Genomic DNA, 12,508 nt, shown 5'->3' with positions numbered 1-12,508 from the left:
GTACCTTGATTATATGTTTTCATCTGACATTTATAAATCTAACACATTCATTACACAAGCAACAAAAAGTTGGATATTTTATTTTTTTTGTTTAATATGGTATTCTGCCAGGAACTAAGCCAAACAAAATGGCGGATTTCCAGCAGTCTTCAGGAAAAATTTTCCAGCAGGCGTTGGCTTGGCCCAGAATCCCAGGTTGGCACAGCCTGACACACCACATGTGTTACACCAGCCCAGCTGGGGAGGGGATGGGGAGGTATACAAGATTTTATTTCAATTGCTTCTTCTTTGGGGACTCGACAGTCGAATGTGAAAGCTGGCGACCGAAATGTCGATTTGACACATAGGTCAGGATCAGTTGACAATACATTATGAAATTAACTTTGAAAAAATTACATGTTAAATTAATTAAAAATATTAATTACAACGTCAATTATTAATAGTATTTCTATTTATTTCTATTTAAATTTTACTGACAGTACATATTAAGGGGATAGGCTCCAGAAAAAAATTTATGAAATTATGAAATTTTAGAACTCCAGAAAATGATGTTTTTTTCAAGATGGCCGCCGTTGCCATGGCAACCATATTTTCAAAAAAGTCCCTGATGCATGGAAATATTTTCCTTCAAGTACCCTAAGTTGGATATACACAAATGAATCAATAAAAGGTTTTACTTAAGAAGTTGGTTTTTTCTGGAGCCTACCCCCTTAATACTAACGAGTAAAAATAAAGTTCCCTTTCAAACCTGACGGTCTATAGTGAACTCTACTTCACTTGTTTCTACTGACTTCGAACTCGAGACTTAGGGGTTAGCAGTCCAGCTCTCTACCTCCGTCCCCCTACTCACCAGAAGTTGCAGTATTTGTGTACACGAGTAATGATATATAAGTGGACTATATTACTCCGTAGTAGTATATGGATCATCTTTTGTAATCATATTTATATTTAGCGAAGGGTAGATAAATGTTGTGAACCATGATTTTACTTATAGCTACATAAAAAGTAGTACATTTTTATTGTGCTTATTAAATCAACTTTTGTTTCAAATCCAGTCCAATATCAAAACGCAGTAAATTAAACGACACACAATCACGGTGTTTAACTGCACAGACGGATGTTGAAAAATTCAAATTCCGACAGTCTGATTTGACAAACGTGGCACATACAAAGATAGTGTGGTCAGCACTAGTCACCTTTACTGTCCCCGACACGGTTCAGTTACACTTTAGAGGGGAAGAATGGAAACAGCGGCGTCACACAGACGCAAACTTTGAACAGAATTCGAAACTACTTGTAATCGTGCGCTCTACTTCAAGCCTACGCTGTTTCATATTTAGTAGTCTCATAGTGTGCGTCTATCAAAGACGCTAACATAAGAATGTTATAACATAATAAACACACACACACACACACAAATAGTCATATTTTATTATATATTTATATTTATAAATACTTATATATATATACATATATATATATATATATATATATATATATATATATATATATATATATATATATATATATATATATATATATATATATATATATATATATATATATATATATATATATATATATATATATATACATATATATATACATATTTATTGATATATGAATATTTGTATACAGATATTTGACTTAATTTTTAAGAAAATTTGTACACGACACCTTAATATCTACCGCTCCAAACCACTCACCATGAAGTTGAGTTCACTAGCACAAGGATAACTCTTGAAGCGACAGCTGGAGTTGATGCTCTCTGTAAACAGGCGGAAGGCTCGCATGTGGTTACAGATCACGAGGTCACCGAAGCCTTGGATGTGAACACAATTATATATATATATATATATATATATATATATATATATATATATATATATCTATATATATATATATATATATATATATATATATATATATATATATATATATATATTTATATATATATATATATATATATATATATATATATATATATATATATATATATATATATATATATATATATATATATATATATATATATATATATATATATATATATATATATATTTATATATATATATACATTTGTGTGCGTGTGTATAAGTAAAGATTTCTCTTTAGAAAAAGAAAGCAATTGGGCAGACAGAGTTGAGTTCATATCATTCTTGACCTCGGCATACACACACGCACACACACACACACATACAAACATATATATATATATATATATATATATATATATTTATATATATATATATATACATATATATATATGTATGTATATAATTTTATATATAAATACGCACTTTGTTTATCTGATATATTAATTTTAAAAAAGCGCTTGACTGGACATCACACCTACCACCAAGCCCCCACACCTACCATCAGGCCCCCAAACCTACCATCAAGCTCTCACACCTACTATCAAGCCCCCACACCTACCATCAATCCCCCACACCTACCATCAATCCCCCACACCTACCATCAATCCCCCACACCTACCATCAAGCCCCCAAACCTACCATCAAGCTCTCACACCTACTATCAAGCCCCCACACCTACCATCAATCCCCCACACCTACCATCAATCCCCCACACCTACCATCAAGCCCCCAAACCTACCATCAAGCTCTCACACCTACTATCAAGCCCCCACACCTACCATCAATCCCCCACACCTACCATCAATCCCCCACACCTACCATCAAGCCCCCAAACCTACCATCAAGCTCTCACACCTACTATCAAGCCCCCAAACCTACCATCAATCCCCCACACCTACCATCAATCCCCCACACCTACCATCAATCCCCCACACCTACCATCAATCCCCCACACCTACCATCAAGCCCCCACACCTACCATCAAGCTCTCACACCTACTATCAATCCCCCACACCTACCATCAATCCCCCACACCTACCATCAATCCCCCACACCTACCATCAAGCCCCCAAACCTACCATCAATCCCCCACACCTACCATCAATCCCCCACACCTACCATCAAGCCCCCAAACCTACCATCAAGCTCTCACACCTACTATCAAGCCCCCACACCTACCATCAATCCCCCACACCTACCATCAATCCCCCACACCTACCATCAAGCCCCCAAACCTACCATCAAACTCTCACACCTACTATCAAGCCCCCACACCTACCATCAATCCCCCACACCTACCATCAATCCCCCACACCTACCATCAATCCCCCACACGTACCATCAAGCCCCCAAACCTACCATCAAGCTCTCACACCTACTATCAAGCCCCCAAACCTACCATCAATCCCCCACACCTACCATCAATCCCCCACACCTACCATCAATCCCCCACACCTACCATCAATCCCCCACACCTACCATCAAGCCCCCACACCTACCATCAAGCTCTCACACCTACTATCAATCCCCCACACCTACCATCAATCCCACACACCTACCATCAATCCCCCACACCTACCATCAAGCCCCCAAACCTACCATCAAGCTCTCACACCTACTATCAAGCCCCCAAACCTACCATCAATCCCCCACACCTACCATCAATCCCCCACACCTACCATCAATCCCCCACACCTACCATCAATCCCCCACACCTACCATCAAGCCCCCACACCTACCATCAAGCTCTCACACCTACTATCAATCCCCCACACCTACCATCAATCCCCCACACCTACCATCAATCCCCCACACCTACCATCAAGCCCCCAAACCTACCATCAAGCTCTCACACCTACTATCAAGCCCCCACACCTACCATCAATCCCCCACACCTACCATCAAGCCCCCAAACCTACCATCAAGCTCTCACACCTACTATCAAGCCCCCACACCTACCAACAAGCCCCCACCACACCTACCATCAAGCCCCCACACCTACCTAACATCAAGCTCCCACACCTACCATCAAGCCCCCACCTTACCTACCATCAAGCCCCCACCACACCTACCATCAAGCCCCCACACCTACCATCAAGCCCCCACACCTACCATCAAGCCCCCACCACACCTACCATCAAGCCCCCACACCTACCATCAAGCCCCCACCACACCTACCATCAAGCCCCCACCACACCTACCATCAATCCCCCACACCTACCATCAAGCCCCCACCACACCTACCATCAAGCCCCCACACCTACCATCAAGCCCCCACACCTACCATCAAGCCCCCACCACACCTACCATCAAGCCCCCACACCTACCATCAAGCCCCCACCACACCTACCATCAAGCCCCCACACCTACCATCAAGCCCCCACACCTACCATCAAGCCCCCACCACACCTACCATCAAGCCCCCACACCTACCATCAAGCCCCCACACCTACCATCAAGCCCCCACCACACCTACCATCAAGCCCCCACACCTACCATCAAGCCCCCAAACCTACCATCAAGCCCCCACACCTACCATCAAGCCCCCACCACACCTACCATCAATCCCCCACACCTACCATCAATCCCCCACACCTACCATCAAGCCCCCAAACCTACCATAAATCCCCCACACCTACCATCAATCCCCCCACCTACCATCAGGCCCCCAAACCTACCATCAAGCTCTCACACCTACTATCAAGCCCCCACACCTACCATCAATCCCCCACACCTACCATCAATCCCCCACACCTACCATCAAGCCCCCAAACCTACCATCAAGCTCTCACACCTACTATCAAGCCCCCACACCTACCATCAATCCCCCACACATACCATCAATCCCCCACACCTACCGTCAAGCCCCCAAACCTACCATCAAGCTCTCACACCTACTATCAAGCCCCCAAACCTACCATCAATCCCCCACACCTACCATCAATCCCCCACACCTACCATCAATCCCACACACCTACCATCAATCCCCCACACCTACCATCAAGCCCCTACACCTACCATCAAGCTCTCACACCTACTATCAATCCCCCACACCTACCATCAATCCCCCACACCTACCATCAAGCCCCCAAACCTACCATCAAGCTCTCACACCTACTATCAAGCCCCAAACCTACCATCAATCCCCCACACCTACCATCAATCCCCCACACCTACCATCAATCCCCCACACCTACCATCAAGCCCCCACACCTACCATCAAGCTCTCACACCTACTATCAATCCCCCACACCTACCATCAATCCCCCACACCTACCATCAAGCCCCCAAACCTACCATCAAGCTCTCACACCTACTATCAAGCCCAAAACCTACCATCAATCCCCCACACCTACCATCAATCCCCCACACCTACCATCAATCCCCCACACCTACCATCAAGCCCCCACACCTACCATCAAGCCCCCACCTTACCTACCATCAAGCCCCCACACCTACCATCAAGCCCCCACACCTACCATCAAGCCCCCACACCTACCATCAAGCCCCCACACCTACCATCAAGCCCCCACCACACCTACCATCAAGCCCCCACACCTACCATCAAGCCCCCACACCTACCATCAAGCCCCCACCACACCTACCATCAAGCCCCCACACCTACCATCAAGCCCCCACACCTACCATCAAGCCCCCACCACACCTACCATCAAGCCCCCACACCTACCATCAAGCCCCCACACCTACCATCAAGCCCCCACCACACCTACCATCAAGCCCCCACACCTACCATCAAGCCCCCACACCTACCATCAAGCCCCCACCACACCTACCATCAAGCCCCCACACCTACCATCAAGCCCCCACACCTACCATCAAGCCCCCACCACACCTACCATCAAGCCCCCACACCTACCATCAAGCCCCCACACCTACCATCAAGCCCCCACCACACCTACCATCAAGCCCCCACACCTACCATCAAGCCCCCACACCTACCATCAAGCCCCCACCACACCTACCATCAAGCCCCCACACCTACCATCAAGCCCCCAAACCTACCATCAAGCCCCCACACCTACCATCAAGCCCCCACCACACCTACCATCAATCCCCCACACCTACCATCAATCCCCCACACCTACCATCAAGCCCCCAAACCTACCATCAATCCCCCACACCTACCATCAATCCCCCACACCTACCATCAAGCCCCCAAACCTACCATCAAGCCCCCACCACACCTACCATCAATCCCCCACACCTACCATCAAGCCCCCAAACCTACCATCAAGCCCCCACACCTACCATCAAGCCCCCACCACACCTACCATCAATCCCCCACACCTACCATCAATCCCCCACACCTACCATCAAGCCCCCAAACCTACCATCAATCCCCCACACCTACCATCAATCCCCCACACCTACCATCAAGCCCCCACACCTACCATCAAGCCCCCACCACACCTACCATCAATCCCCCACACCTACCATCAAGCCCCCACCACACCTACCATCAATCCCCCACACCTACCATCAAGCCCCCACCACACCTACCATCAAGCCCCCACACCTACCATCAAGCCCCCACACCTACCATCAAGCCCCCACACCTACCATCAAGCCCCCACCACACCTACCATCAAGCCCCCACACCTACCATCAAGCCCCCATTGTTGGATGGTTGTTATTGGAGACTGGATACATCCAGGCTGGTTATGTCCAAAATTTGCGTAAAAGTCAGCGTGACCTACGGTCTGCATGATGCCCAGGTCTGTGTGTGAGAGAATGTCAAATTACAAGTTTTTACATAAGAATGATGTGATTTTACAGTGCAGACTACTAGACAAATTGTAAAATGGTACGTCTTCTACTATATATATATATATATATATATATATATATATATATATATATATATATATATATATATATTAATATAAGACCTCATTGTATTTATAGTTTTACTATAGACGATGGATATATTGCTGCTTAGTTAAGAGATAAATGGATATATTGATGTTTAGTTAAAAAATTACTGAAAATATGAAAGTATGTACTGAACGAACTATTTATTATTGTTACTGGCTGTAGGCTACATTTGATTACATTCTCTGGGCGAACTATTTCTTTATATTGGTCTTTAATTGTTTTTTATTTCGAAAACCAATCGGTCTATTCCCAAACTTTCCTACCATTGTTGGATGCTACAAGTACTATATCCCAACCTTCTCTGTTCTATACACATCTATGAGAGTTTTAAGTTTGCTTACTCTCGCTTAGTTTACTCGACGAACTATTTAAAAGGAGTCACATACTTAACGTGAGAAGAGTCCCCGCGTCAGTGTGGATGACGTCAACAAACAAGGCGTCAGTGGGGTCGAGTCTGACGCTGGCTGGAGTGTTCTCAAAGTATGGGCCGGCGGGGTCCAAACCTATGGAATATACAACAATGAAGTGGTCCCTGTCAAATCTTATTTATTATATATTTATTCAGAACTTTTAAAGTGCATTATATGATTCTCGGTTATTTTGATATTTGTTCTGTCTTTTTTATGACTTGCATTTTATTTAAAAAAGAACAACGTAGATATAAATTAAATACATAATCATGAGAAAACATACTTTGTAAATGATGTTTATTTTGAAATATAATGTTACCAATTCTAAGATTTTTATTATTGTTATAAAAGATAAATAAAAAGTCATGTCTCTATGAGATGGTGTTACTAATAAATGACAAGATTCACAATAAATATTTAGTATAATATATAATAATATATAATATATTGCCATATAAATATTTTAATTTTCTGTCTTTTGCAAATACCTTGTCAGTTAAAAAAACAACAACTCCAAACAAGCAATGGAAATAACAGACGCATCATTGAATTTAAATTATTTCTAGATTAACTCTATCCTAATTATCTTTAATCATCACAATGATCACGTGCATTTTGGGAGAGGGGGGGGGGGAGGTAGGTAGCAGTCCCGAACTCTCGATTTGAGAAGTTTCTCAAATAGAAATATTTAGCTCCATTTATACAAATAGTCTATAACCAGTGACTGCTATGTTACATGGACAGGGCCACATTTGTTTGAGGGCCTTCAAATTTATCTAGCAACCATGCGTTTTACTTTTCTACTTAATTCTCATATGACCCACTCACCAACCTACCTGTAACCCTCCCCTCCCACCAACCTACCTCTAATCCCCTCCCACTAAACCTAACTGTAATCCTCCCTACTCACCAATCTACCTGTAATCCCCTCCCACCAACCTACCTGTAATCCCCACTCACCAACCTACCTGTAAACCTCCCCAACCACCAACCTACCTGTAAACCTCCCCATTCACCAACCTATCTGTATTCCTCCCCACTCACCAACCTACATGTAACCCCCCAACCACCAACCTACCTGTAAACCTCCCTACTCACCAACCTACCTGTAATCCACTCACCAACCTACCTGTAAACCTCCCCACCCACCAACCTACCTGTAATCCTCCCCTCTCACCAACCTATCTGTAACCCTCCACACTCACCAACCTACCTGTAATCCAACCCTCTCACCAACCTACCTGTAAACCTCCCTACTCACCAACCTACCTGTAAACCTCCCCACCCACCAACCTACCTTAAAACTCCCCACCCACCAACCTACCTGTAATCCTCCCCACTCACCAACCTACCTGTAACCCTCCCCACTCACCAACCTACCAGTAAACCTCCCCACTCACCAACCTACCTGTAATCCTCCCCACTCACCAACCTACCCGTAACCCTCCCCACTCACCAACCTACCTGTAATCCTCCCCACTCACCAACCTACCCGTAACCCTCCCCACTCACCAACCTACCTGTAATCCTCCCCAAGCCTGGCACCCTCTCCCCAGCGTACCCTGCGACGTGGGAGCCCAGACTGTGACCGATAATGTGGAAGTTTTCGACCGATGTGCTGTAAACATCCTGTGAAAGCAGATTTTTTAAAGCGTGAGCGATCTTGCCTAAACTTGCTCGCATTTTCTTTCATAGCATAAATACCTTGCCATTAAAAACTAAATAACCCAATAGTAAACAAGAGTAAGTGCTCTCTAGCTAGTTCAAAATGGCAGACTGAAATTTTTAGTACGTAAATGGGTTAACTCAGCTGTAATGGGTACATGTCCTAAGTCACGAGAATTGATATATTTGCCTCACAAATGGAAGGTAAGGTTTGAAAGGATACTTTTTAATACTTCATCCTGGATGAAATAACTTGAAATCCTAAGCTTTAAAATAATAATAAATTAATACACCAAATAAGCAGCGTACACTGATGTGGTTGATGAGTTGAGCTATCTGAGCCCCTACGACTCTTGTATTGGCTGTTAAAATAAAATGTACGTACACTGATTTGGTTGATGAGCTGAGCTATCTGAGCCCCTACGACTCTTGTATTGGCTGTTAAAATAAAATGTACGTACACTGATTTGGTTGATGAGTTGAGCTATCTGAGCCCCTACGACTCTTGTATTGGCTGTTATAATAAAATGTACGTACACTGATCTGGTTGATGAGTTGAGCTATCTGAGCCCCTACGACTCTTGTATTGGCTGTTAAAATAAAATGTACGTACACTGATTTGGTTGATGAGCTGAGCTATCTGAGCCCCTACGACTCTTGTATTGGCTGTGGCCTGGGTGTAGGGCGGCTTTTTGCCCCCTGACCAGTCAACAAGGATGACGTTGTAGTCTCCCTGTTTCAACAGCTCGTCCTTCATCAGCTGAAACAACAATAGGGTAGATAATTTATACAACAGGGGGGATAATTAAAAGAACACGGGAGATAATTGAAACAGTAGACACATATACAGATAATTCAATTAGCCGAAAACAAACTTAAATACAAAAACGATACATAAATGGTTTTAATGTATTATAACCCTCATAATAAAAAGATTGATGATGGAAAAATTAGTTTTTTTGAATAGCTCTTAACGTGTTTTTAAAAAATCAGCTTTACATTAAAAAATCAATCAATAATTTAAAGTTAGATTGATATGATTTTTCGGTGCTAAATTAAAGCTTCACTGACCTTTCCCCAGCTTGATAATTCAACCCAGTCGAGAAATCCGTGTACGATAATTTTGGTCGGTCGTGAGACAAAACCTGGCCAGATGGTGGTGAGGCTGGTCTTGACTTGTGTGGCTGGCAGGTCTAGTGGAGTTGCCGGTTGGGCTCGGGTGTACAGCTTGAACAGGGTGCTGGGGGAAATGTTGGTGGGTAAACAATAGGGGATGGCAACAACCAGATATACTATTCGGGGAATAAGTAATTCTAAAATTACATTTGGGCAAAGTGTTAGGGGAATATAAAATACAAGCTCAAAACTTTAAGTATGTTGATTAAAAAAAATATGTATTTTACAAAATCAGTACCAAATGTTTAAAGAATAATAAATAATTAGATGTGACAGATTATTATTTAATATAAAGATGTTATTAGAGTGTTTATTCATTTTTAAAAAAAATCAATTCTTTTTATTATTTTGATAAGTCGTATCCACAAAATTATAGTGAACCCCCCATTCCCAAATCCTAATTAACATAATCATCGTTCAAATTTATATAAAAAATAATTCATTGCATTAGACGATGGGTTTAAATATGAATTATCCATGTTTAACTTAAATGTGGTTATGGCTTATATTTTATAAATTACCGGATCCATTCAGGTGACTGAGGCAGGAGAGCTAGGGGTCTTTGCAGGGTAAAGCCAAAAGGTGGGCTGATAGAGAAACATCCCAGGTCCGTGTAGCAGGTGTCTGGGGATTACAACACAATTTATTTCTTAAGTTCATTTGGTATTTGGTTAGGCATGGAGTTAGGCTAGTAGTGGAGTCAGTTCCTGCAAAACATTTTTAAACATTAATTTGAAACTTTATTTAAAAAAAAAATAATGTCTTTGTTAATAACTTTTAGGCGCTCATACAGACATAGTATAAGCAAAAGTAGCTCTAAAATTTCTATATGAACTGTAAATCAATGAACAAAAAAACGTTTAAAACGTACTAGTCAAACTGTTTTGGGCCGAGACCAACAATATTTGGAGGAATAAACAAAAATACGTCCAATGCATTTTGTTCTAGTATTTTTCTGAAAAATTGAACGAAACGTTTATTCAGTAAACTATATATATATATATATATATATATATATATATATATATATATATATATATATATATATACGTACTTAGACACAAATATATATATATATATATATATATATATATATATATATATATATATATATATATATATATATATATATATATATATATACCGTCAAATGACACAAATGTAGCTAACGTTTATTGTAGTTTTAAACTTTCTTTATATAAGACTTTGAAAAATAAAATGCTACTTGCGCAATAACATTGTATAAATTAAATCCCTTTCGTCTTTCTAATTTGACTAATGCTCATTAGTGGGTTTCAATATTCTTTTTGAATTACTAACGTTTCATGTTTTCGCTTCTATATTTTATTGTCAGAATAGTGAGTGGGTCTTGTGAGAGGAAAAGGTATGGTAAGTTTATCTATTTGAAGCTATGCTAATGTGGCTGCTTCGGCAAGGTAATTATTATATTTGGACAGGTGTTATTCAGTGTCTGTATGCATTGTAAGTAGCAAGTGGTTTAAGTCATATATTTGAGGTCATGTGTTGTAGGTAACAAAAGGTTTAAGTCATATATTTGAGGTCATGTGTTGTAGGTAACAAAAGGTTTAAGTCATATATTTGAGGTCATGTGTTGTAGGTAACTAGAGGTTCAAGTCATATATTTAAGGGCATGTGTTTGGAAAGTCTAATGTTGTAGGTAACTATTGGTTTAAGTCATACATCTAAAGTAATGTGTTGGTAATGTCAAATATTTTAGGAACCTTTCTAAAAATGATGTTGTACTGTTGTACAATAAGTAATGCTTGGTCTTACACTGTCATGTTGGGACTGCGGAACACAAGATGTATATGAAGATACCAAAACACGTTATGTAGTCGTTAGATATGTATTTTGTCGCTGGTGTTTAGAGGTGTCTGTTAAACAAAATCCCGTGTCATACCCCACCCCTGTCTTCCAGACGAAATCCCTTGGACATAAATTCCCGTTATAAGCCATCTAAACAAATAAAAAACGTTTGAAAGTTTAAATGAGGTATTATCAGAAATGATCAGAAACGGAAGCGAAGAAAATCATTTTGCCATTTTTTTTAAACAGTATAGGTTTACGTGTGGAATGCTTATACCGCTCGTCGTAGACGAAATAAACAATTATCTATATTTAGTCTTTTTTTAAATTGACGTTTAATAGAGAAACATATTTTAATTTTTTTAGGTAGCAAGCTTTACTGATTTTATAAATTGCTATATTAAAATAAACCGGGAATGTTCTCCCCTAAACTTTCTCGAATATTCTTATATGATTTTTAATTACTTAAACTTTTAAAAATAGAATAGAATCTCATAGAAAAAAGAATTGCGAACCAAGCGAACGCCAAAACAAAATGTGCATAATATTACGCAATATTATTAGTACTTTATAAATTTACATTCGCTTTTGAGAAATCAGAAATAGCGTAAAATAGTACTTCCGGTCAACGGAAATTACTCAAAATTTGAAAAAAGG

At 41.0% G+C, this 12,508-nt stretch overlaps 1 protein-coding gene across 1 annotated transcript; it reads right to left on the bottom strand.

Moving 5' to 3' along the window:
- Positions 1-114: 114 nt before the first annotated feature.
- On the bottom strand, positions 115-11,351 carry LOC131950234 (inactive pancreatic lipase-related protein 1-like). Its single transcript, XM_059312303.1, has 9 exons — positions 11,345-11,351; positions 10,546-10,648; positions 9,920-10,088; positions 9,462-9,608; positions 8,704-8,812; positions 7,160-7,276; positions 6,502-6,615; positions 1,707-1,843; positions 115-237 (listed from the first exon to the last, which is right to left on the bottom strand). Exons 1-9 carry the CDS (start codon positions 11,349-11,351, stop codon positions 115-117), a joined length of 1,026 nt encoding a protein of 341 aa, XP_059168286.1.
- Between the last annotated feature and the right edge of the window lie 1,157 nt (positions 11,352-12,508).

This window comes from Physella acuta, unplaced genomic scaffold (assembly GCF_028476545.2).
Source record: "Physella acuta isolate Inbredline_101_S28 unplaced genomic scaffold, ASM2847654v3 ptg000746l, whole genome shotgun sequence".
Lineage (NCBI taxonomy): Eukaryota > Metazoa > Mollusca > Gastropoda > Physidae > Physella > Physella acuta.
Note: the sequence above shows the minus strand (reverse complement) of the source record. Positions and strands in the feature narration are given on the sequence as shown.